General features: G+C 38.8%; 1 protein-coding gene across 3 annotated transcripts in view; it reads left to right on the top strand.

Annotated features, from left to right (window-relative positions):
• The window catches only part of LOC134205521 (lachesin-like), a 171,914-nt gene that overhangs the window by 88,033 nt on the left and 57,418 nt on the right, over positions 1 to 26,463 (top strand). For 2 of the 3 annotated variants that reach the window (XM_062680802.1, XM_062680803.1), the window contains 6 exons: positions 1,203 to 1,864; positions 2,418 to 2,477; positions 2,610 to 2,686; positions 14,499 to 14,684; positions 20,538 to 20,730; positions 20,830 to 20,958. In XM_062680802.1, coding sequence (XP_062536786.1) covers positions 1,390 to 1,864; positions 2,418 to 2,477; positions 2,610 to 2,686; positions 14,499 to 14,684; positions 20,538 to 20,730; positions 20,830 to 20,958 — 1,120 coding nt within the window. In that variant the 5' untranslated portion in view covers positions 1,203 to 1,389. The remainder of the gene's footprint in view (positions 1 to 1,202; positions 1,865 to 2,417; positions 2,478 to 2,609; positions 2,687 to 14,498; positions 14,685 to 20,537; positions 20,731 to 20,829; positions 20,959 to 26,463) is intronic. The other variant, XM_062680804.1, reaches the window with a different exon arrangement.

The raw sequence follows: 26,463 nt of genomic DNA on the forward strand, positions 1-26,463 counted from the left end.
TATACCAGGTCAACTGTACCTGTGTTTTAGTGTAATTATTCATTATTTTTATCATTCAATTTGGCGAATGTCTTAGACTGACAAGAATAGGTATTTTCCCCTATTTAAGGTGATTAGAGAATGAAGCCCGTGGTGAATATCTAATTCACCACACGTTTATTTACATACATTTCCAAAAGCCCAAATCTGGCGTAATAGTTTTCGTACAGTGCCGAAACTCGAATTATGATTGTTCAGCATAATTAGGCAAACTATCTACCATTATTTCAGCCCCATACGCGTTATGGTTTTTTCATCTCGTGCTCTTGAAAAAAATATTGGAAAGCACGTGGTTTACAAAATGGCCGATTTCTGGCTTTATTGTATAATCACCTTAAATTTGTATTTTATTCATCGGACTGTGTTGTTACATGAAATGCTGAAATCTAATAGTGGTCATACTGGATGAAATTAGTCGTTCGTTAGAAGCTTATGATACAACACTTCGGAATAATAGAGAGAAATACAAAGTAAAGTAACTTTGCCAAAAATGAGAATAAAACTAAACTAGCTAGTTTAAGTAAGAATGTGAACGGAACATTTATTTCGGTTTCTAATGTGAAAACTTTCATTTGATTATACATAATGTACAAACAAAGTCTACACACTTAGCTATTTCATCGTTTCAAATAGCATCTCTCGAACCCAGAAAAGAAAAAAACGTTTTACAAGCCTGTGGTACGGATACTACATTTTCATAAAATAAAAAAGTCGAATCGACAGTTCTTATCCTACTTTATGCTTCAGGACCGCAAATTTGACCAAAATAAAGCAAAACTGAAACCGCAAATAAAACCATAAAAGTATCATAATCATCACACCATTCTAGCGCGTCATCTTGTCACGGCAAATGAAGAAAAGTATCCGGCAACATGTTGAATATTACATTACTATTCTTTTCGACACATTTTCTCCGTCCGCTTCCGTACAGCAGCAGTTGGTAGCGGAGCCAATCATTGAAGAATCTGGCTGCTTCGGCCAAAGTGCCACATAACCTACGAACGTGGCAACGACAGTCTCGGAAGAAAAACTTTTTTCATATAAATTTTGTATTCGTCGCGTCTATACACAAGGCATCCCTGCTGGCCTGCAGTCCTGCCTAGACCATATAGAAACAATAATACTAACAATATTTCTATCCTTTCTTTTTTCACTTTCGACAGATGGCAACGCAAACTCCAACCTTTTAGAGCCACTCTCGTGCGACAAGGACTACAGTGGCAGGCAGTCGGAAGCTCCAGCTATGTCAACATAAAAATATTGCATTCCACATTCCATTGCCGCGCTCCGCAAACTACACTGGGCTGGGCTGGGAGAACAAAAATGTAAAATAATGCAAAAGCAGTCAAGATGACGATAAAACTTCACGAGTGCAAACATAAACATCATCATAAACATCATCGCGGCAGTGACGGCAGCGGTCGTAGAATTAATTCCATTCGCGACAAAGTGAATAACGCTGGCGGTAGTGAACTCAGAGTGATACCGGAAGATGTCGGGAATAGTGCAAATTGTCGAAATGGCGAGTTAGCAGAATGTGACCATTCTCGAGTTCAGAGTGATGACACTGACGAATGTTCCGATTCCCGCCGGAATGTGAACACGAACTGCGCGGTGTCGTCTGGTGGCGACCGCCATCCTGCCACAAGCGTCGACAATGATTGCTATCGGGATCGGGCACAGCTACATCAACAGTACCACCTCGATCAGAACGACTACATCCGATCTAGCCATCCGAATAGTTTTAGTTTTAACTTTTTTGCTCACACATTTCTGCGGAACATATCTGTACTGTATATAACATTAGTGTTAATAGTAACAAATGGTAAGTTTTCAAGAGCTCAAGAATATGATTTTTCGTTGCTCAGTATTTGTTATACAAAGTTGAGGTTGAATTAAAAATATCAAATAAACTTAAAAATAGACTTGAATTTGTTTTTGATTTAGTATTTAATTTGATATAATTTGATTGATTTGTATGACACCATAGAGACGCTTGAACATGAATGTTTTTTAACTGTCTATCAATGACTTGTTCTACCTCCTCCAGCAACTTGAATGAATAACTAAAATCGTGAAGTATTTATGCAACACAGATATATAAAGCAACCAAACTTTTTTTTTATTTTCACATAACCTTCGAAACAACATGTAATCCAAATGACACGTGTATTACATGACAACCTAAAAGCTTCTACTAAACCCACAATTTTCTATCCGATAAAACCAAATCACAGCAAATTTAATTAATTAGTCTCAATGTAACACTCACCATAAACCCAACCATGGGGTTTTCAATTTTCTACTTTCTCATTCCACGCGACCATCAATCCGTGATCCCCCGTGAACCCTTCAACCCTATCACCACCCACGTACAGTGGTGGCAGCATTCGAGCCTGATTTTGTATACCCACTGGAAAATGTTACGGTAGCAAAAGGTTCGTATTTAAAGCGACGTCCTACCCACCTCTACCTAATTGACCTGAAGAAAAACAAATAAATCTTCCAAAAAACTTTTCAATAACTCAAACACTCTTTCCATTTTTATTCCTTTCCAATTCATTGCACAGGACGTGATGCGACGTTCACGTGTGTCGTGAACAACCTCGGTGGCTATAGGGTGAGTGGGGATTCGGCACCAGCTAGGGTATGTATCGGTTCATTTAATATGGTATGAACTCTTCCTTGATTTCGTGGTCGAAAACACAGCGTTTCTCTCGTGTAGCACTTCTTCGCACATTCGCACCACCTGGCACCCGGCACTGTTACTTGCACCTGTGCACCATTGTCCCACTTAGCAAATGCACAAAACCCAAAGAGTAAAGTGATCTAACTCCACCACGTTCACGCAAGTATTTCGAATTGCAATTGCACCATCACAGCTACGAGGTCAGTGATGCAGCGAGTATTACCCGAATGTCACTGACCCCACTATCGACGGCACCATGTTCCATACATGCACCTACGTTTTCTATACTTTTTAGAGTAGAGCCAGCACCAGTCAGTGTAATATTTCCAATTTCCAGTTTAATCAGATTCTGTGTAGAAAAACATCTTAGTTTGATCGTCGAGAAGCAACGATGTCACAACTTCAACTATTGCACCTAGAGTTTATAATCGCACAATTTTTATTTAAATAAATAACACCATCACCGACTGTCAATTGGCAAACTTCTATAATGACCAATTTAATGTTTTTTTTAGTGTCAAAAATCCATCTCCTAAATATGCGCTTACATTGCTGGCAGCAAAAATAATTTTTATATTAGTCTATCCTTCTTGGACGTAACTGAGCAATACCACTTTAAGTACACTTAAAAATTAAAAATGGACATTAAAGACAGCATAACCATCTGGAGACTGACCACCCAAACAACACAGCTGCCCCACACTCGAGGCACCATATTGACGCTTCACTCACAACTTTCGCAACCTATGCGCTATCGGTCGGGTGCAGCATTAACTGCACCATCTAGAGGAGACAGAGGAGATTCGATCCCATTTTATCATTTTCAATAGATCTCGGTTACATACAGATAATTCGAGGCAGTTTTCACACCTCGATTATTTCTTGTACTATCTATTTTTACAGTACTTTAGAAGAACATACTAGCATTGAAGAAGGAGCAATTAAGTTTATACACGTACTCCTACCTCTACTATACTGCCGTAATCTGGAAAAGTGACGTAACAGCCATTTCGATATTCTTAATTGAAATTTGAGCGATTCAACTTCTTGAAATAAGAGTTATCATAAGACGAGTTTGTACTATTTCATTTAATTCCACTACTTTACGTAAAAATATCAATGATTTCCTTGTCAAAATTACGAAAAGCTTTCATAAAACTAATGAAAACTTCAAGTTGAAACTCCGAGGTAAATATTTCCTCATTAAATGAATTCTGAAGAAATACAGCGCACATTCTTAAACTTTCCCATGTAAATAATAAATATCCGTGCAGATTTCGAGCAAGTTCTTGTGGAAACTCTAAAGAAATTTCTATAAAAATTCCGAAGAAGTTTCGGTGAATATTCCAATGAATTTCTCAATGAAATCAAATTTTTGATCGGAGAAGGGCCGTGTGACTTATTCGACTAGTGATGAACGCTAGACCTAAGAAAAATGACTTAAATAAAATAAGGTACACCAGGACACGTTGAAATGCGGGGTGAGTTGAAACAGAAGCTATGATTTAGATCGGAAACGACAGAATGTCCTGATTATTTGTTTCAACCAACTACTCCCCTAAACGCACCTGTCATTCCCGGAAAATGCAGCTACTAAAATCAATCCCTGGCATTGTTTATTTTTTGCCCTATGCATAATCCAAACCAACTTTTTAACGTGCCAATGAAAAATGTCTCAAAATGTAATTTGGAGTAGTTTTTTTTATCAAATTTTCACGGTAGGTAATCATGCTATGCTGAATAAGCATAATGATTATGAAAAATCGACGGAAGACCCATTTTATTTTTGGATTTTTGTCGTTTGAAATGACTTTGCATTATTTGCCGTTCAATTTTTCAAACTAATAAAAAGAAAATCAAATAAATTTTTAAAAATTGTAATCTTTCCAAAAATTTGACATAATATTCTTTATCTGTATATGTTCAATGTGCAAAAACGATCCATAAAAAATGAAAAACGATCCGTAAATAACATCTGAATATTCCATAAAACGCTTCCATAAATCCATAAAATAGTTCGGGAGATTCCATAAAAAATAATATTATGATCTTTGGAAAATGATCCATAAAAACTATGTTTTGATCCATAAAATTTCAAATTTGCGCAATTTTTATCCTGATGATGATCCATAATTTCAGTAAGGGGCTGTCCATAAACCACGTATACTCTGGAAGGGGGAGAGGGTTTTGAAAAAGTCTACGATAGTCTACGAAAGGGGACGGGGGGGTATACCAAAAGACTACGTGGACTTTTTTATATTTTATTTTTTTTTATACAGCAGCTTTGTGGGAAGTTCACTCGTTTGATGTTTTTTAGGATTTTCCGTTTTTTTTTGGCTACTTCGTAAATTTCTTCGGCAGTACTAATGCAAGTTCTCTGGAGGGGCCCTCCTTATCCGTGCGGTAAGACGCGGCTACAAAGCAACACCATGCTGAGAATGGCTGGGTTCGATTCCCGGTGCCGGTCTAGGCAATTTTCGGATTGGAAATTGTCTCAACTTCCCTGGGCAAAAAAGTATCATCGTGTTATCCTCATGATATACGAATGCAAAAATGGTAACTTGGCTTAGAAACCTCGCAGTTAATAACTGTGGAAGTGCTTAATGAACACTAAGCTGCGAGGCGGCTCTGTCCCAGTGTGGGGATGTAATGCCAATAAGAAGAAGAAGAAGAATGAAAGTTCTCTGGAATTATCGATGGAAAATATTCGAAATTCCTAAATAAATTGTTGAAAACTTTCACGAGAAATTTTTTGAATTTCCCACCGAAAACTGTTTGAGTTTCCACAACAAAAAATTGTTTGCAGTTTTTGTAAAAAAAAACCTTTGTTATTTTCATGAACATTTATTCGAATTTTTAATGAAAAATTTGCAAAAATTTCAACTAAAATTTTTCCTAATTTCCACCGAATATTATTCAGAAAATTCTTTGGAATGTCCATAAGATTTTTGTTTTAATTTCCTCAAGAAATTGCTTCAAATTTGCAAGAGAGATTTAAAAAATATCCTTTCTAAATTTCCACGGGAAATATATCGGAATGTCCGTTTAAACATAAAATTACCTCGAAAAATAATTCTAAATAATTCTAATTTATTTTAACGGAGAATTACTCGCTTTTTTTAACGGGGATGGGATTTTGAAGAAAATTCTTGGGATTTCAACAGATGATTATTCAATGCGATAGTGCATGGAATTTTCAAGAAAAGCATAGGAATGATCATGGAGAGATCTTTGGAGTGTTACCTGGAAGCTTTCAAGGTTATCAATTGGGAAACTTTTACGAAATTTCCACGCAAAACTTATTGGAATGTTGATTTAACATTCTCGGAATTTCAACTCGAAATTTCACGAGATTCTGAAAATTCTTCGGTTTTCTCAAATTTGAACCGCCGTTCAGAATTATAGAACAGATGCGTGACAGATTTTAAGCACTGGCGCACCGATGCAAAAGTTTCGGCGATGTGGTGCACACCTCTAGGGGGTATCGAATGCAACAGAAATTAAATTACTTGGCTTTGAGATCTGATTTCAGGGGCTATGGACAAAGGATTAAACTTGAATTAATTTCAAATTGATTTTTGTTTTGTTGGATTTTGTTCAGTTTGATTTTGTTATGTTTGAAATTCGAGATTTATTGTAATGTTCACATGGAAATGGATTTGAATAGCTGGATTGCTTGAAATGTGGTTGATTTCCATATTTTGATGTTTTGTAAAATTTGGAAAAGTCTACGTAGACTTCAAGTGGGAGGTGTTTCGGAAAAGTCTACTAGGGGGGACTAGGAGTTTGAAAAAGTGAAATTTCGGTCTACGTGGTTTGTGAACAGCCCCTAATATGATCCATAATTTTGTTTATATGATTTATAATTTTGATAAAGTGATCCATAATGCTTGGAAAGAAGGCCAATGAAACAATATTAATTGATCCACAGATTTTAAAAAATCTATGCATCATTTGGCATAATTAATGGATCATCTGAACAAACTTATGGATCAAATGGCCAGAACTATGGATCGTATGACTAAAATTATGGATCTTATTACTGAAATTATGGATCATCATCACCATAAAAAAAGTTTTATGGGTCAAAATATAGTTTTTTATGGATAATTTTCCAAAGATTTATGGATCATTTGTCATACGTTCATGGGGAAATAGCAAGAATTGTATTGTTTTTCTTGACCATGGTACATATTTTCCTATTAATTGCTAAATTTTAGCTTAGTTATGGATCGAAAAATTATTCTTTATTCTTATAGATTTACGGTAGCGTTTTATGGAACATTTAGATGTTATTTACGGATCGCTTTTCATTTTTTATGAATCCGTCTTCATTGTTTATATGCAAAAGTATGTTTTGCCTATCAAAATCTGGAATGTGACTTTTATGCGAGTAAATATTAATATGAAACAACACAAGTGGAATTTGATTGTCAAATTTCTAGAACAAATATTATTTTATCAGTTTTTCTTGAGCAGGAGTCAATTTTCAGCTAATTTCTGAGGGATCAAAATCATTAGAAGTTTACATGGAACTCTTATGCGTATCCTGGCAGTATAGACACCTTAACAATATCGTACACCTTGAATCTCACTGAGTACATATATTTAGTTTTACGACAATATTAGCTTTTGTCTGCATATAGCGCAGTGTTTCAACTATGCGGGGCAAGTTGAAACGATGTATATAAAAAAATAATTGCAGTGTGCAAAACATTTATAAAAATGTTTGGTAATGTTGCTTATTTTTATATGTATAATATTTGGCCCGAACTAGCAAGTATCTCAAACGGATTCAAATTAATTATTTTATTTTTTCAAAGCACTTCAAAGTTCAAGTTTGAAAACCCCGTTTCAACCTTATAAAAAAAAATTTTCGACCTAATGACCATTTCGGTCAAATGATCGTATTGAAAACAACATTTTTGACTTGGTTGACTTGATATCATTGGCTATTCGCCATTAGCTAAACTGACTTGGCTAAAGAGTGTCCACAGTTAAATTGCTTCATTTTGAACTACTCGTCAAAATCTAGTATACCAACCGATTGTCATAAATTTTTCTAGGACTGAAACACAATGTATACACTTTGTTCACGTTCAATTATTTCACCTTAATTTTCTGATTTCACCTTTTCCAATTAAAAAAATCATTTTATTGTCTCAATCGATTATTTGACTTAATTAAAGTCAACTTTCCCAAAGAACGCATAATTTCTGACGCCTCTAACTATTTCAAAAATCGAAAAAAAAAATTTAAAAAAAAATTGGAATGCGAACGAAATGCGAAAACTTAAAAAAATGGAACTCTCCCGCTAGGGCGGCGCTTTAGCTAACTTTTTATATGAGCATGACAGGATGATGATATCTTCTGCAAAGTTTAAAATTTTAGTATTATGAGCAACTCATTCGAACGAACCATCTTTGAAAAGGCTTGCCATTTTTGTAAGAAATGTGCCTTTGCTCCTAAAATTTGATTATTTTTAGCTTAATTTTGTATCTATGAACAATATTTATTTTCAAAAAATCTTTCTGTATCCCGTGTGTAATATATGGTAGGGTCTGACCCGATTTAACCGACGAACAATCTAAAAAATGCCTTATTTACTGTAAAATATATAAAATATATAGAAAAATCGGTTTATTTTCCCACTCCCTCTACATCCCACCGAGATTTTATCTCGGATAGGATCTGTGGGTTGTGAAAAATATAACGGAGGGGAATTTAGTTGCAGAAACTTGCCGTAACTCTCAAACGACCTACTTTTATTTGTTCAACTGTATGATTTTGCGCTCAATTTGACATACGCCACGAATTCCTTAGACAGCAAACTGGCATTTATAGTGACATGCGATAGAAATTTTCTACTGGTATTATATTTCCTTAAATAATAGTTGTAAACATCTTAATATTTATTTAACGTTGGCATACGAACTGTTTCTTCAGAACATAATATAAACATAACATGTTTTGTATATAATCACCAAAGAAGGTAATCATATTTTTTCAGAACTAAAAGCTGTTTCACATTTTCCGGTGATGCTTAATGAGAGCCCATTTTCAACGAAAATAGAATATCACCAAAAATATAAACTACTCAGAGTTTGTTGAGAATATGGGTAAAATAAAACCTTCTTGTTTCGAAATCCGTACAGAGTGTACGAACTTCAACTTCAAGGGAACTAAATCTGTAGTGTCATTTAGTGATTTCTCAACTAAATTCCAGAACACTATATTTTAAAATAAAACTGCAAAATAACTAAAACGAAGCTTAAACGCGGCCCAGAAAGTGTATGTGCTCATTATAATATGAATTTTACGGCCTACTTTGATTGAATAAGTGACAGGTTTCCGTCAATACATGCGGAACTCAATAAATGTTAAGGCACTGTGGAAGATTTACGACAAGTTTCTGCAACCGAATTCACGTCCGTTACATTCTTTCTTTATAGCCCAAAGATTCTATCCGAGATAAAATCTAAGTGGGAAGTGGAGGGAGTAGAAAAATAAATCGATTTTTCCTCATATTTTTTAAATATTTTACAATAATTAAGGCGTTTTCCAAGTTATTTCTTGGTTAAATTAGACACTACTATATATTTCGCTCCGAGAACGAGATACAGAAAAATCATGCGGAAATAAATATTGCACACAAAAACTAGATGACTTTCAGCTTAACGTGTTACTCGGCTAAGTGGCATTCGATCTTCCTCCGAATGACTTGGACAAATGAACGGAAGGATTGTTTGGCCGGTCACAAGGCCGAAAATTGTTTGGCCGTACAAACCATTAAACCGAAGCTCATTTGGCCGAATACATTATTTATCTAAAATGCGACTCATAATATAGTTCATCCAAACTGGTAATTTGGCCAAAATGGTTGTTTGCCCGAAAGGGCCATTTGGCCGAATATGTGCTTTGGCTAAACGGGTCGACATTTTTATGCAGGAATGTGAACCGGGCTGGTGAATAAGCTTGATGCTGGCCCAAGATCTGTGAATATCAACAATATTGTGTTTCAGCGCTTATTAAATCTTTCAATTTAAATTTTGAACTAAAGAAGCATCAAAACATATTTTTTCGGAACTGTAACAAATTGTTCGAAATGTTAGTTGATTAAAAATGCTTACGCGAGTCGTCAGTTCATTTTTTCATGCTTTATGCTTTGAATACCTCTGAAGCACGTGTTTCATTCTTTCCAAATATCATTCGATCGGCTGCAACTCTGGTGTTTTTGGGCTAATTACCACGAAATTGGATTACTAACACCTTTTATCAAGATGTTGACTGTTGGGGTAAGTGTGCCAAATTTTTACGCGCACATAATGTTCTTCCATTGTAATTGCGTACCTACTGGAAATTTTGCAATGAAACTCACGCAATGTTATAATGCACGTTGATGCCATTTTACTCAAAAATTCGTTCGTTGACCCATGTGGTGCAAAATTTTCGACCATTGCCAGTGATGCAATCTAACTGTGGACACCCTTTATTACTGATTTGGTCATATGTCTCTGTAAGCCAAATGACATTTTCGGTCAAACCATTTTCGACCTTATAATTGTATCGGCAAAATGGAACTCAGCACATTTTTGGCCATATTACCAGTTCATCAAATAAAATTTTCGGGCGTTCGGCAAAATTAGATTTTCGGCCAAATGACCCTTCCTGCTAAACGGCCATCACGTCCAAATAGCATTTTCGGCTAAATGGCCTATTCAGGCAAAAGACTATTTCGGCTGGAATGAGCGGTTTTTTCAGCCAAATTACCATTTCGGCCGTATGTCGCTTTTAGCCAAATGACATTTTCGACAAAACGCTCCATTCGTCGAAGTGGCATTCATCCAACTGGCTAATGACTTTCGGCCAAACAACCCTTCCTCCTTTTGAATAATTGGAATCATGTGGAAATTTTAGAAAATTTTTTTACGGACACTACAAATAATTTTCAAGGAATTTCAATGGAAATTTCAAAAAATTTCCCTTAAAAATTACCAAGAATTTTTTTGGCCTTCAAGTTTTCAGAGTTTTTCTTGGACATTTCGTGGAAAAGCCGAACTATTTTCTTGGAAATTTCGAGAAAAAATCAGATCAATATTTTGGGAAAACTTGGAGAATTTCATGGAGAATTTTAATAGACATTTCCGGCGATGTTCAGAAGACACTCGAGTAAATGTTTTGAAAATATCACAATGTTTTTTTAAGAAGCGAGTTCAAAGAAAAATCGCCACGCCGATTCACGCTCCCGCCGGCAAAAATGGCTTTCGGCCACCAAAACCATGACAAACGCCACTGCTGACGATTCTCTTTCCGGCGCAGACCCTACCAAATACGTCGCTCGGCTTTTTTTATGAGCATAAGCATTATGACCGTACAATTTGTAGATGCTACTCCGTGATTGACTAGAGCTTGTAAAGTTGTATAGAGAACCGAATTAATGGGACTTGGGATTGCTACGCATTCTTAATGTACACGTTTCTGAAGCTCAAATATTTCAGTCAATAACGGCGCTGGTAACGTCCTTACGATCATATAGGAAGATAAGGATTGTTGGTCCGACACTCATTGCTACTAGAGATCGATTTTACCTCTGCGTCTCCACGATTCCCTTGGGATAAGACTGGTCATTTAGCTTAAAAGTGGTTTGACCAAATAAGTCGCTTGGCCGAAAATATTGTTTGCTCAAATTGGTCATTTGACAGAAAAGTCCATGTCGTAAAATAACATTTGGCCGAAAACGTCGTTTGGCTGAACAGATCATATGGACAAAAATGGCATATGGCCGAAAGGATCATATGACCGTAAGTGATGTTTGGACGAACAATAGTCCATGTGAAAAGTGAGAAGTAAGAAATGGGAAATGTGAAGCGAGAAGTTAGAAATGGTAAAGGAGATGTTAGAAGTGATTTCGATTTTTCACTCATCATTTCTCACACTTAATTTTTCAATACTTACCACATGGAGGAGAGGAGAACGCAGTTGAGGGAGGGGTATTCTTTAGAAAACGAACATTGGAATATAACTTCTGACCGTATGGGTTCATTTCAATCAATTTTGGACTGCATATTCTCTCATAGGCACACGAGTGTATAGGAGGTGGAAGGAGTGTAGTGGAGAGGGAAGGGTGTGCGGGGATGCGCATTTTTTAGAAAAATAACAATTCATTATAACATATGTACGCATGAGTGTATTTGATCTATCGATCGATCACACATTCTTCATTTTGAGGAGACTATTGTACACGGGGCCAGAGAGTTATTGGAAAAGAGGGAGAGTTGGAGTATTCTTGAGAAAACGAACAATTTAATATTAATAATAAGTTAATTCATCGTACGCCATGCATTCAACAGTGAAATCATCCTTCTTTTAATCACTGGATGATCTTTAACCTATACTTATGCCCTTATCCTCAAGTGATACTATATTTGTAATACAATAACCACGTTGATCTATTGATTTTATTCTTTTTCCAAATATATTAGCAACAGCGAAATCAACCTGGCACAGCCGGGTATATACAGCAAGTATGATAACAAGGAGGAAATATTTTTTATCCAATGAAAAAGTATTGAGGAAGGAAACACCGAAAGTGCCAGAAAATACTTTATTTTAAAATTTTTATAAGCGATACTTTGACTAAATTCTTTCTTGTGAGACTCTACTAATGTTTATTGGCATCACCTGCTTTCGATTTTGCGACAAAATTTGAGTTATAAACCCAAACATGAGGTGATGCATTTTACCTGACAGGCGCATTTTATTTAGATTACCTACGTAATACGTTATAATTATACGTTTGCGTATAATTAAATGCAAAGTTTTTTTATACGTTCATTTTTTTATCTGAACATAGAACGTGTGAAAATTCAAAAAACTCCTTTTCAATTAATAACTTTTTTTCCAATATCATACACCATTTTGTACATCATTTTGTTTTTCAGTTGCAATGATACCAGTTTTTATTACAATATAATCATTTGAAACCAGTAAATAATAATGAAATCCTTAAATTGCAGCTCGAACATCATATATACTTGATGGCGGAATTTATATTACTCATGATACATTAATCCGAAGCATTGTAAAACAAGGTCCGACATATTTTCCCTTTGAAATAACTGAGTAACTATCAATGGTTTAAATGTTTTTCTTAGGGATTTCAAAATTTAACGTTCAAGTTTCAACATGCGATCTTCAAACACATCTTCTTTTTATTTGTCCATTAATCTATGTTTCATAGAAACTTTACAAAATGTTCTTATCTGTATAATTGAATCTTGTGTATTGTCAGGAACAAAAACTAAAAAAAAAATAAAGCGAGAAAAGTACTGTGGAAAAGATTTCACAGTTAGTAACATTATAGAGCACGTGATTACCGATGTTACTAAGTAACATTGTGCTATACAATTACATATATGATAGAGGAAATTGCTCCACTGTATGTCACTAGGAATGTAAGCGCATAATCCCAAACCTAAACTTCGATTCTCATTTGTTGCATAAATAAAACAGGATCGGTCTACTGGAAATTAAAAGTCATAAATTGACGCGTTATTGTTTTCATACACACTCCCACAAATTCAAAATTGAATTATCAACAGAATGCCAAAAGTCCAATTCAAACATTTGATTTGAGCAACAAATGAGCAGAAGCTATAATTTTCCAATCCTTGCCCCGTCTGAGCGACATACACATATCATCTCCTCTAACGAGGGGGAACTCTATTTTATCGAACAAACACAGTCCCAAGTTCCCTTCAAATTGCACCACTATAAATCACCCTGTCCCCAGTTCCTCTCAGTGAGCTTCCAGCAATTTCCGTGACCCTCCCGAGAATCCAAGTACAAACGCACATTTCCTTCCAACTCTCAAACCACCCCATCAACAGTTATCATCATCCTCTGGAAGCAAAAACTCACGTTTGTAGTTCTGTTTGTTGTGCCACCAGTCGTAATTTTGTTCGTAGACACAGAAAGCATAAATAAATCCACTAATAAAATGTATAATTCACTGCACTTTAGCACCGCACAGCACCTTTGCACATCGCTTATCTCCCAACCAACTCGTCCCGAGTATCGCCGCTACCGCTGCTGCCGCCTCGGAGATCCCTTCTCATTCCTATGTCCCACCCTTCTAATTTCCCATTTAATATCAATATTGAATCAACTTCCATTTGCGAACGACTGAAATGTATACGTTCCATCATGAAGTGAAAATTATTAACAAAACCAACGGACAAGAGTGAAAGCAATAAATGTTTTAAGATTGCATGAAAAAAAAGGATCAAAAAAATAATTTTAAAACATGAAACCATCTAACCTTGAATAACTTGGTCATTTTTATATCAATACTAATTAATAAAATAAATAAAACCTATTGTTTTCCTGAGTTTGAAACAAAACCATTGACATTGAACCTTTTCAAATCATTGGTCTATTTGTAAATATTTTGACATTTTCGTTGCTTTCTCCCTTGTTGGTTTTCTGTGAAAAATCTCCTTTATTTATGGAGCGCCTAATTAGCTACCATTAGATATCCTCACTCGCACTGGACGCACTTCATAATTCCTCCACTGCTTTTTTTAACCACACAACCGAGCCGCGCGGTGACTGCGGAAATATATCACTTTGCGAGACTATTTTGGCACATTTGAACTAATTTCAACTTTTACTCCGTCGTGACACGCAACCCGTACGTAATCCGCACGATGGAAAATCATACCAATCCAATCACGCGTGTCATCAACAACCGAAACCCGACTCGAACCAGGTCGCCTGGATCAAGGCAGATGCAAAGGCGATCCTCGCCATTCACGAGCACGTGATCACCAACAACGGACGGTTGTCGGTTACGCACAATGACTACAACACCTGGACGCTGGTGATACGAAACGTCAAAATGGAGGACCGGGGAGTGTACATGTGCCAGGTCAACACCGACCCGATGAAAATGCAGGTAAGAATGGGCTAATTTTTCTTGTTATTATTTTTCACACGAACAAGATCAGACAATGATACATGAAGGCCTCATATTGTGCCTCAAAGAGGTCAATTATTTTCACAAGAACGAGCTTGTGTTTTACGGCGCCCAACAAACTCTCGTAATTGAGACTTTCAGTGTCGAAGAAACCAAACAACGGGACCCTTTGAATTCGCTAATCTACTCCAAAATTATAGGGACCTTCGATGCTAACTTCGATGTACCGGATGTCGTTGACGGGCTGAACCTCTGTTTTTATCGCTTTATCGCGGCTTTGTCTTCGCACATCTATTCCAAAATTTTCTCTGGATCAGTTTATTCTCGCTGGTAGCAATAAAGGGGTTTTTGATGGCAGTCCGTTGATCTGCTATGCTGTCTTCTATACTATCTTCAGGAATATTTACAGCGCGATTCTTCAGGTCTTCAAGGAAGCACCTTTTCACCATGACATTTTCCTATTGGTGTGCGTTGATCCCAAGGAGCTAGACTTTACTAAGGTGGCGCAGATCAGCGCTGCTTGCCACTAGTTACCCGAGTAGACGAAAGTAGCTAAATAATATAAGATAAGATAGCAAAATGAGATATGGACATGATTGATATAAGAGATAAAAGATCAGACGACAATATCAATATGTTGCGCTAAAATATCATGAGGACATCAAGTTATGCTATTTGTAAGAAGTGATCAATATCAAGTGCCATTAGTTTGTTCTTATACATAGCATATCTTGATATTTAAATGACATTTCGGTGCAAATTTTTGATATTGTTGCCTGTTCTTTTATCTCTTATATCAATCAAATCCATATCATGTTTTGTTATTCTGTTAATGGCTTCTTCCCGGGTATCTCCCGCTGATCTTATGCAAAGCAAATAGTGACATCACTATTTGCGTTACATAAGATCAGCGGGTGAATAAAAGAGACAACAGTTATAGTTACTAGTGGCAAGCAACGCTGATCTGCGCCACCTTAGTAAAGTCTAGCTCATTGCGTTGACCCGTCATCCAACTCTCTCGTTCTGTCGACATATCCTTGCAATACGCAGGCGTAAATTGCAAAATGAAGTTCAGTCGAGATGAACCAACCCAGGGCCTCAAACCTCAATCATAAAGAAAAAAAATGATGATCAGAAGCGATATTACTAACTCACTTACTCATGTGTCATGTACACCCCTTGGGGCACATAGGGCCAACATAAAACATCTCCATCATTGGTGGGAGTTCGCTTTAACTTTGTCCTAGGTCCAGGTCAGATTCCGGACGACTTTCTTTATTTCTTTAGTAAAGCTGGGTTGGCCCGAGTCACTGGGTTTGCTTTTGCTGAGATATCCTGCCAGATTCCTTGATTGATTTCATCTCCGCTTTTTCGTAATGTATTGCCGACCCACTTCCATAACAATATTGTATCCTTGGTTGTGCGTTTCCGCATATACTGTTTCGTTGTGATTTCCGACATGGAGAAGATGTTTCGGCAGATTCTGATGCATCCGAGCGATCGACCACTCCTATGCGTTTTCTGGAGTAAATATAAAAAAGCACCACTCATGATGTTCCAGCTCCTTATCTACGTATGGTAGAAATAGCTCTCCGCTATTACTTTGTACTTGGCGCCTTTGTACTTATCTGTACCGTGTGCCGCTCAAAGCGCACAAGCCCAAGTCCTGGTGTTAGGTGGGACGCTAAACAGCCCTGACACGACGGCCTAGCGACAAGTCGACTGCTGGTCTGACCAACGGCCGGAGCGGTGGCGTAAAAAGCAGGGTGGCTTCGCTTTGCTGGTGACAGACTCACGACGGTCAAACCGCGAGTGGTTGTTGCACAAGGTAGAGCGGCGATTGGGTGTTGCACACGTTAGAGAGGCGGAGTGGAACTGACTCCAAGATGGCTTCGCTTTGCTGGTGACGGACTCACGACGGTCAACCCGCGAGTGGTTGTTGCACCCGTTAGAGCGGCAGAGTGGAATTGACTCCAAAATGATTTTGCTTCAAAGGTGGCGGCTGTAAAGTGGCAACTCCGCGATAGAGAGCACAATACCGACTAACGTAGCTCACGACACCTCGGCGTGGTTGCGTTAGGTCCAAGGGTCCCGAAACACGAAATTTCACCAAAAATCCACTTTTGGCCTTCTTGCGGGGATCACTCCCTATGGCTAGCAACTTGTCGACGTGCCTAATTATAGCGATCACTTGAAATTTCGATCAAGATTAGTTTTAATACTTTCGATCCTTCTAGTTCGGCGGTTGAGTTCCAAGTCCGTACACGTTTTTTCTGTTCCCATCCCCGAGGTTCGCTTCCTTTTATTCTGCCCCACTTGGAATCTGGTGGACCTTGGAAAGGCATATCCGCTATTCTTTCCGCTGACGTTCTGTCATACCACGGTTATCGCTACCATTATCTAGTCTGGTTCTGTCATATCTCCCACCTTGGTAGCACCGTACCGAGTAATAGGGTTCTGAAACCTTCACCCGCTCCAAAAAACACAACAAGGCGGTGAAAATCACTAAATATTTGTATTGTTTTTCTCTCTACTATATTATACAATTTTGTAACCATTTGTCGGTTACAATAGTGCTGGTTAAGATGCGCCATCGTGTGTTTGCTTGGCAGCCAATCAACGCAAGGATGTGCAAGCTGATGATTTAAGGCCGTTTCTTCAACTATAGTATCATCAACGTGCACTGCCCACACGAAGGGAGACCCGACGACGAGAAAGAAGCGTTCTACGTTCAACTGGAGCAGACATACGATGGATGGCCACTGCGGGACGTCAAAATCGTCATCGGTGACATGAACGCACAGGTAGGAAGGGAGGAAATGTATAGACCGGTCATGGGACCGGATAGTCTGCACACCGTATCGAATGACAACAGCCAACGATGCATAAACTTCGCAGCCTCCCGCGGAATGGTAGTCCGAAGCACCTTCTTTCCCCGCAAAAATATCCACAAGGCCACATAAAGATCACCTATCCAAGAAACGGAAAACCAAATCGACCACGTTCTAATCGACGGTAAATTCTTCTCCGACATCACGAACGTCCGCACTTACCGCAGTGCGAATATTGAATCCGACCAATACCTCGTTGCAGTATGCCTGCGCACAAAACTCGCGACTCTCGCTCAAAGCACGCGTCGAAGTCGGACGCCGCGGCTTAACATTGGGCGGCTAAAAGACGGTAGACTAGCCCAAGAATACGCGCAACAGCTGGTAATGGCACTCTGCGCAGCGTCTCTTGAAGATGGCTGGAGAGATATTCGATCCGCCATTGGTAGCACCGCAACCGCTGCACTTGGCACGGTGCCCCCGGATCAGAGAAACGACTGGTATGACGGCGAATGTGAGCAGTTAGTGGAAAAGAAGAATGCAGCATGGGCGAGATTGCTGCAACACCGCACGAGGGCGAACGAGGCACGATATAAACGGGCGAGGAACAGACAAAACTCGATTTTCCGGAGGAAAAAGCGCCAGCAGGAAGATCGAGACCGTGAAGAGACGGATCAACTGTACCGCGCTAATAACACACGAAAGTTCTATGAGAATTTCAACCGTTCACGTAAGGGCCACGTGCCACAGCCTGATATGTGTAAGGACATAAACGGGAACCTTCTTACGAACGAGCGTGAAGTGATCCAAAGGTGGCGGCAGCACTACGAAGAACACCTGAATGGCGATGTGGCAGATGCAGATGGCGGTATGGTGATGGACCTGGGAAAACGCGTGCAGGGCATAATTTTACCGGCTCCGGATCTCCAGGAAATCCAGGAGGAGACTGGTCGGCTGAAAAACAACAAAGCCCATGGGGTTGACCAACTACCAGGAGAGCTATTTAAACACGGTGGTGAGGCACTGGCTAGAGCGCTGCACTGGGTCATTACCAAGATTTGAGAGAAGGAAGTTTGGTCGCAGGAGTGGATGGAAGTTGTCGTGTGTCCCATCTAAAAAAAGGGCAATAAGCTGGATTGTGGCAACTACCGCGCAATCACATTGCTGAACGCCGCCTAAAAGGTACTCTCCCAAATTTTATGCCGTCGACTAGCACCAATTGCAAGGGAGTTCGTGGGGCAGTACCAGGCGGGTTTTATGGGCGAACGCTCCACCGCGGACCAGGTGTTCGCAATTCGCCAAGTACTGCAGAAATGTAGCGAATACAACGTGCCCACACGTCATCTATCCATCGACTTCAAAGCCGCCTATGATACAATCGATCGGGACCAGCTATGGCAGCTAATGCACGAACACGGATTTCCGGGTAAACTGACACGGTTGATCAAAGCGACGATGGATCAGGTATATGATGTGCGTAGTTCGAGTTTCAGGGGCATTCTCGAGTCCATTCGAAACCCGCAGAGGGTTCCAGCAAGGTGATGGTCTTTCGTGTCTGCTATTCAACATCGCTTTGGAAGGGGTAATACGTAGAGCAGGGTTTAACACGAGTGGTACAATTTTCAATAAGTCCGTCCAGCTATTTGGCTTCGCCGACGACATAGATTATGGCACGTAACTTTGAGAAGATGGAGGAAGCCTACATCAGACTGAAGAGGAAAGCCAAGCGGATCGGACTAGTCATCAACACGTCGAAGACGAAGTACATTATATGAAGAGGTTCAAGAGAAGACAATGTGAGCCACCCACCGCGAGTTTGCATCGGTGGTGACGAAATCGAGGTGGAAGAAGAATTTGTGTACTTGGTACTTGTGTACTTGTGACTGCCGAAAATGATACCAGCAGAGAAATTTGGAGACGCATAGTGGCTGGAATTCGTACGTACTTTGGACTCCGCAAAACACTCCGATCGAATATAGTTCGCCGCCGTACCAAACTGACAATCTACAAAACGTAGTTCTCTACGGACACGAGACCTGGACGATGCTCGTGGAGGACCAACGCGCACTTGGAATTTTAGAAAGGAAAATGCTGCGTACCATCTATGGTGGGATGCAGATGGCGGGCGGCACGTGGAGGAGGCGAATGAACCACGAGTTGCATAAGCTGCTGGGAGAACCATCCATCGTTCACACCGCGAAAATCGGACGACTGCGGTAGGCGGAGTCAGTCAGTCAGACGGTAGACGGAGTCAGAATGTTGGACAGTAACCCGGTGAAAATGGTTCTCGACAACGATCCGACGGGCACAAGAAGGCGAGGTGCGCAGCGGGCAAGATGGATCAATCAGGTGGAAGATGACTTGCGGACCCTCCGTAGACTGTGTGGTTGGCGACGTGTAGCCATGGACCGAGCCGAATGGAGAAGACTCTTATATACTGCACAGGCCACTTTGGCCTTAGTCTGAATAAATAAATAATAATATACTTATCATTTGTCAACATAAAATCTCATAATATGCTAACATTATTTGAAAATAATTATAAAAGTGAACTGGTAATCTTCTCGCAGGTTGCAGGTTGTGGAAAGGCCGTAGTAACCAAAATGTACTATTTCCGTTTTCTCGTCTACATACATGGCTATTTATACAAAAAATGGGAAAGAATAAATTTTGGCTGTTACGCCCTTTTCAATGTTGGCCCAGATTTATAGATTTCGAGTCGTACCTGTTTCATACAAAACCGTCGATATCAGTTCAAATTTCGAACTCAAACAGCGGCAAATCCCTGTTTGCTAATTGATTTTTGCTCTCACCTCAAGGAATTAAACTACTTTAGTAACAATCTGCTAGAAATAATTCAAACTTCATACCAGCTAATCAGATTACCGACTTCCACCCCGCTTGCGAAACTCGCGTAAAAGACATGACATCTGCCGCATTCTTCCGTCAACTACCCGAGGCAAGCTTTAATTAAAACCACCGCTCTCTTTTTCATTATCCACAGACTGCATTTCTGGAAGTGGTGATCCCACCGGACATAGTCTACGAGGAAACATCGGGTGACATGATGGTCCCGGAAGGGGGCTCCGCTAAACTGGTCTGCAAGGCTCGGGGTTACCCGAAACCGAAGATCATCTGGCGTCGGGAGGATGGCCGGGAAATAATCGCACGTAATGGCACCCACGGGAAGATGAAAGGTAGGAAAGCCCCGTCGTTGTCGACAGTCATGTTTCGTGTTTCAATTTAATCTGGCACTCTGCTTTCACTCACCTCAACATCACCATTTGTGTATGCAGCCACGGTCGTGGAAGGTGAGATGCTATCACTTACCAAGGTGACGCGCTCGGAGATGGGTGCGTACATGTGCATCGCGTCCAACGGTGTTCCCCCATCGGTGAGCAAGCGGATGAAGCTGCAAGTACATTGTAAGTTTAATGGTCCTTTGCTTTTCTTTTGTCATTTTTCGGTATGCTTTTCCACTCAGAAGGTGAAGCTTAGTTACGACGACCCATTTGAACACAATACGACACACACGACATCTATTGGAGGGAGGTTTCAGTTCATGGTCTCCAAAATTGAGCTATACTCACTGAATTATATGAGTTCAAGAATTGACAGTAGTAGAAAATAAAACAAATCATTTTGTTAACCTTCAGACACTATTGATGCCATAAAAAAGTGAAGACAGGGTTTGCTAAATTCACTTTAGGGAACGAAACAACACAACGCTTCCTCACGGCAAACGTCTTTATGGTATTTATCTATATTTATCGTGTTTGAGGAAAATGTAGTAAAAAAAACCTAAACGAAGATTATGTGAAAATCTAGCGAGAAAAGAGTATAATGTACCATGCGTCTCCACACACCCTCCCGTACTGTGTGCCCAAAAATGTACGTGAAGATCTCAATACATATTTAAGTTTATGAATGACTTATTAATTAATTTCAATTAAAAAGAATATTTTTCAAAGTCCATAATCTAATTTTGAACAGCTTTACCTCAGAAATCATTTCTTTATATTAATTTGATTCGCGATTTTTACAAATGCTTTTATTGTGGTATAAGTATGCGTAGAATGACTGCTGAACAAATAATGAACTGCATGGCAACAATGCCTTGATTATGTGGCGGCAAAGCGGCAATGCCAGTTAGTAGGTATGTGAATAAAACCAAGATAACGACCATTTGATAACGTAGCTTAACTCCTTCATAAGAGGTCGTTTCACCCTATTTGTCAATCGTTGTTTGAGCACATATTTTACATATCTAGCAACACTGTTAGATGCACTGAGTATCTCCCATGAGAAAATTTCAATTAATTTCAATCCGCACTTGTGATCCCCTTCACAACCACTCATTGCTTTGCAAAGAGCCCATCGTCCATAGAGGGCACACTTGGCAAATAGCTACACGATAGAACAGCGCTGCAAAAAAATAAACTTTCATCACGGTCTTCAAAGTTTCAAAACCCCTTTCGACTACGTTGCTTATAATAGCGTAGCGCACGTATGTGTCAAGGAGCAAGTGGCAGAAGCAGAAAACTCTGGAACATTCATTCACACATGCCGACAGAGATCCGGACAGATGAGCTGTTGGTGGCGAAAATTACCATACAGATGTTGGCTGGATGAGTGGCATTCCAGAAACATAGTCAGAGCTGCCAAGCGTGTCCGGAATATATGGGTTAAAATTAATTTAAAGCGGAACGAATAGTTGCACTCCATCCGAGGGTTTGACCCTCTTCAAGTCTAATGGACAGGGAGTGCGAAAACGATGCAGGTTTTTATAAAAAAAATGGTACCCAATGGAAAAGTTTGCATGAAACATACATCAAACCGATTGATTTTGCATTTCGAACATACACGATTTTCTTCAAATTTGCAGATAATAAACTGCAACATTATGATTGAATTTCGATTTCTCTATATCTGAACACCTACATCTTGCCCTTGACTAGAGGTGTGCGCCGCCGTTTAAAATTTGACACACCGGTGGTCTATAATTTTCTACGCCGATTCAAATTTGAGGAATTCCGCAGAATTTTCTGTGGAAATTTCGAAATTTCAGTGGAATTTCCGTGAATTTATACAATTGATCCCTAAAACATCACGTTAGAATTCCAAACAAATTCCCGTTGAAACTTCGAAAAACTCTTCATGAAAACTAAAAAAAAACCTCTAGTGTAAATTTCGAAGGATTTCCTGTTTTTTTTTTTATTCATTTCTTTATTTGGTAGGCACTCTGTGTTAGTTAACCGCTACTGTGCCGAGATCTACTGTGGTATTCTGCAGCCAGAATCCACACAGAATCTATTTTTAGATTTTTCCATTATTCATTGTTGTTATCGTTGCTGGTCCATCTCATCGTGAATCCATTGTGTCCTTTTTGTCCATGTCGTGTATCCAATGATCGTTGCCTTGTTCGGTTGCCATTTATCTGGGTAACGTTGGAGGAATGCCTCCGAGAAGAACAAGTTGTCAGTCGTCATCAGGCAGCCGTGTCGGTAAGGCGCGCACCCTAATACGCCACCGCATAGGCTGCGCATCCGACGACTGACGAGGGTTTTGGTGGAGGGGCTGGGAATCGAACCCATGACCATTCGCTTGTAGGGCGAACGTGTAGCCAACTACGCTACGGGACCCCCCCAAGAATTTCCCGTTGAAATCCAGTAAAATCTCGTTGTAATAGAATTTTTGAACGGAGAAGCGTCGTTTGGCAGAAAGCCATTTTTTCCAAGGCCATACAACCCAACAAAAATTGGAGGTGAATAAAGCGCATCCCAGATTAAAAATATAATTAAAATATCATAAGCTTTACTGTTACATCACCAATTAAAACATAGTAATTATAATTGAATGTAATGGAATTTTAACAAATAATAAATTTCCACGATAAAATGAATGGTAAATGGGACTTTTACAATAAAAGGGGGTTGTTGTGTATCTTTACAATAAAAATATAGAAAATTTTGCATACAAAATTCAAAGCAAAACAATTGATTTTGCGGTTCTTCAATGGGATGGTTTCGAAGGACAAAATCATAGAAAACAATGTGTTTCAAAAGTTTTCTCCTACTTGTTTCAATTGTTTTACAGTAGAAATACAATACGATTTGGAATACATTGCACACTAATACTACAATACAATTGAAATACAATACAATAAAATGTTTTACAATTTATTTTATTACTTTGATTTAAAATTTAATTTTAACTTCATTTTAGATTTTATTTTATTCTGTCGTTGAGCGCGATTCTACTCGCTGCTGGTGAAGTGTAGTGGTGTTCGTAGTTTAACTGTAATATAGCGGCGCTTATTGTGGCCACTATCTACCGGCATCATTTTTGGGACTGATTAACTATGCTCTAGAACTTCCGTTGTGATACGCCTGTGGATGATGAACATTGTAAAAGAATGTCAATGTTCTTCGAGAGCACATAGAAAATATAAAGAAAAGTTACCTCTATCAGCACTTATATTCGGTGGATATGACAAACGAATAGCAGCTGCTGTTCTGTGTTGGAAAACGCTTACAAGTACTTTGCTTTGACCGTTCGATTTTTTTGTTTTTTCCCTAGCCGAAAACAACACATTACACGCTTAATCTTCCAGGATTCGCACCGTTGTAAAAAGTACAACACATTGAGTAAAAATGAGATATCTTTATAGTCAGTTGACCAATTTGCACCAAACCACCATGTATTCCTCAATAAATTAGTTCTTCATCAATTGAAAAGTTAATAAAAGTGATGCAATAGAAGGCTCGGGTAAATATAGCTAAATAGAAGGCTCAGGTGCACAGGGAAGAGTGACCAGTAATGAATTATTTATTTATTTTCAGTTGTTCACTTCGACTGTAGTGTTAATTTTTGAGATTTTTCGGCTATGCAGTCTGGTTTATTAGATCAAATTTTTTTTAAATTTTGTCCAACGTTTCGACATCGGGTTCGATGTCTTCTTCAGGAAAAAAAATTGATTGTTCTTTGTTAAGTATGATGGGTGTTCTGCAACGGTCAATTTGATTTTTGGTCGGTATGCATCTTATAGGTTTGATTATTATCACAATAGTTTTGTCACGTATAAAAAACATTAGTTATAACTATTACGGTTATGGGCACTGTAGTTCTTATTAAAGCTTTCATAAGAACTACAGTGTCCATAACCGTAATAGTTATAACTAATGTTTTTTATACGTGACAAAACTATTGTGATAATAATCAAACCATTAAGATGCATACCGACCAAAAATCAAATTGACCGTTACAGAGCATTCATCATACTTAACAAAGAGCAATTAATTTTTTTCCCTGAAGAAGACATTGAACCCGATGTCGAAACGTTGGACAAAATTTAAAAAAAATTGTTCTAATAAACCAGACTGCATAGCCGAAAAATCTCAAAAATTATTTATATATTTCATTAACAATTCATCCTAAAGTAACGCGATTTTTTCTATATCATTTCTGATAATAACCTTGGAGTTAATTCGCAGTTTTCATTCACCTATGACCGTAGGTGGCCACCAGGCGGCCTTCCGGATAATCCGGAACGTCCGTAAAAATTGTCATTCTGGAAAGTTCGTCCGAGAGCAGCCCAACTTTTTCTAAACCATTTATGATGAGGATGTTTGAGCTAAAACACATCCCTCACAATGCTATTACCACAGGTGGCCACCAAGCTGCCTTCCGTAAAATCCAGAACGTCCGTAAAAATGGTCATTTTGTGAAGTTCGTCCTAGAGCAGCGCATTTTTTTCTAAACCATTTCTGACGGTGATTTTGAAGATATTTCACATTTCTTACTCAGCTATAACCGTAGGTGGCCACCAGACGGTCTTCCTTATAATCCGGAACGTCCGTAAAAATGGTCATTTTGGAAAGTTTGTCCTAGAGTAGCGCATTTTTTTCTAAACCATTTTTGACAATAACCTTGGAGTTAAGTCGCAGTTTTCACTCATCTATGGCCGTAGGTATGATGTAATTTTAAATGTTTTGTAAACAATTTCTGATGATGATATTTGAGTTAATACACAGCTCCTACTCTGCTATGACCACAGTGGCCACCAGGAAGCCTTCCGGAAAATCCGGAACATCCGTAAAAAATGTCATTTTATGAAGTTCGTCCTAGAGCAGCGCAATTTTTTTTTAAACCATTTCTGACGGTGATTTTGGACGAAATTCACAGTCGTTACTCTACTATGACCGCTGGTGACCACCAGATGGCCTTTGGGATAATCCGGAACGAACGTAGAAATGGTGACTTTGAGAGCAGTGCAATTTTTTCTAAACCATTTCTGACGGTGATCTTGGAGATATTTAAAAGTCTTAATCAGCTATGACTGCAGGTGGCCTTTCGAATAATTTAGAACATCCGTAAAAAACTGTAATTTTGGATAGTCCGTTCTAGAGTAGTGCAATTTTTTCTAAGACATTTTTGATGGTGGTCTTAGTGTTAATTCACAGTTCTTACTCTGCAACGACCGCAGGTTGCTACCAGACGGCTTTTCCGCAAATCTGGAACGTCCGTGAATGGTCGTTTTGTACAGTTCGTCCTAGACTAACGATTTTCTTCTAAACCATTTCTGATAATGAGCAGGAAGTTAATCATTGCTCTTTAACATAAAATATTGTATAGAGTTTTCCACCTTCGCCAAAGGTATAATAAATAATAATTCTATCATAATTATACTTAAATAGTAGTCATTGATGATGATAACCACATCAGGTATTCGAGAGATATTGAATACCAAATCTACACCTTGTCTAAGTTAAGTTATTCGACAAGAATGAGAATGACAAGACGCTACGGAAATCCATTTCCTGTTCTAGTACATGAGAAATATACAAAAAGATACAAAGTAGGCGAATGAAATGGATGAGATCGAACCTAAGGCCTCCTGTGTATGAGGCAGAAACAGTAGTTATACGACT

This window comes from Armigeres subalbatus, chromosome 1 (genome assembly GCF_024139115.2).
Source record: "Armigeres subalbatus isolate Guangzhou_Male chromosome 1, GZ_Asu_2, whole genome shotgun sequence".
Lineage (NCBI taxonomy): Eukaryota > Metazoa > Arthropoda > Insecta > Diptera > Culicidae > Armigeres > Armigeres subalbatus.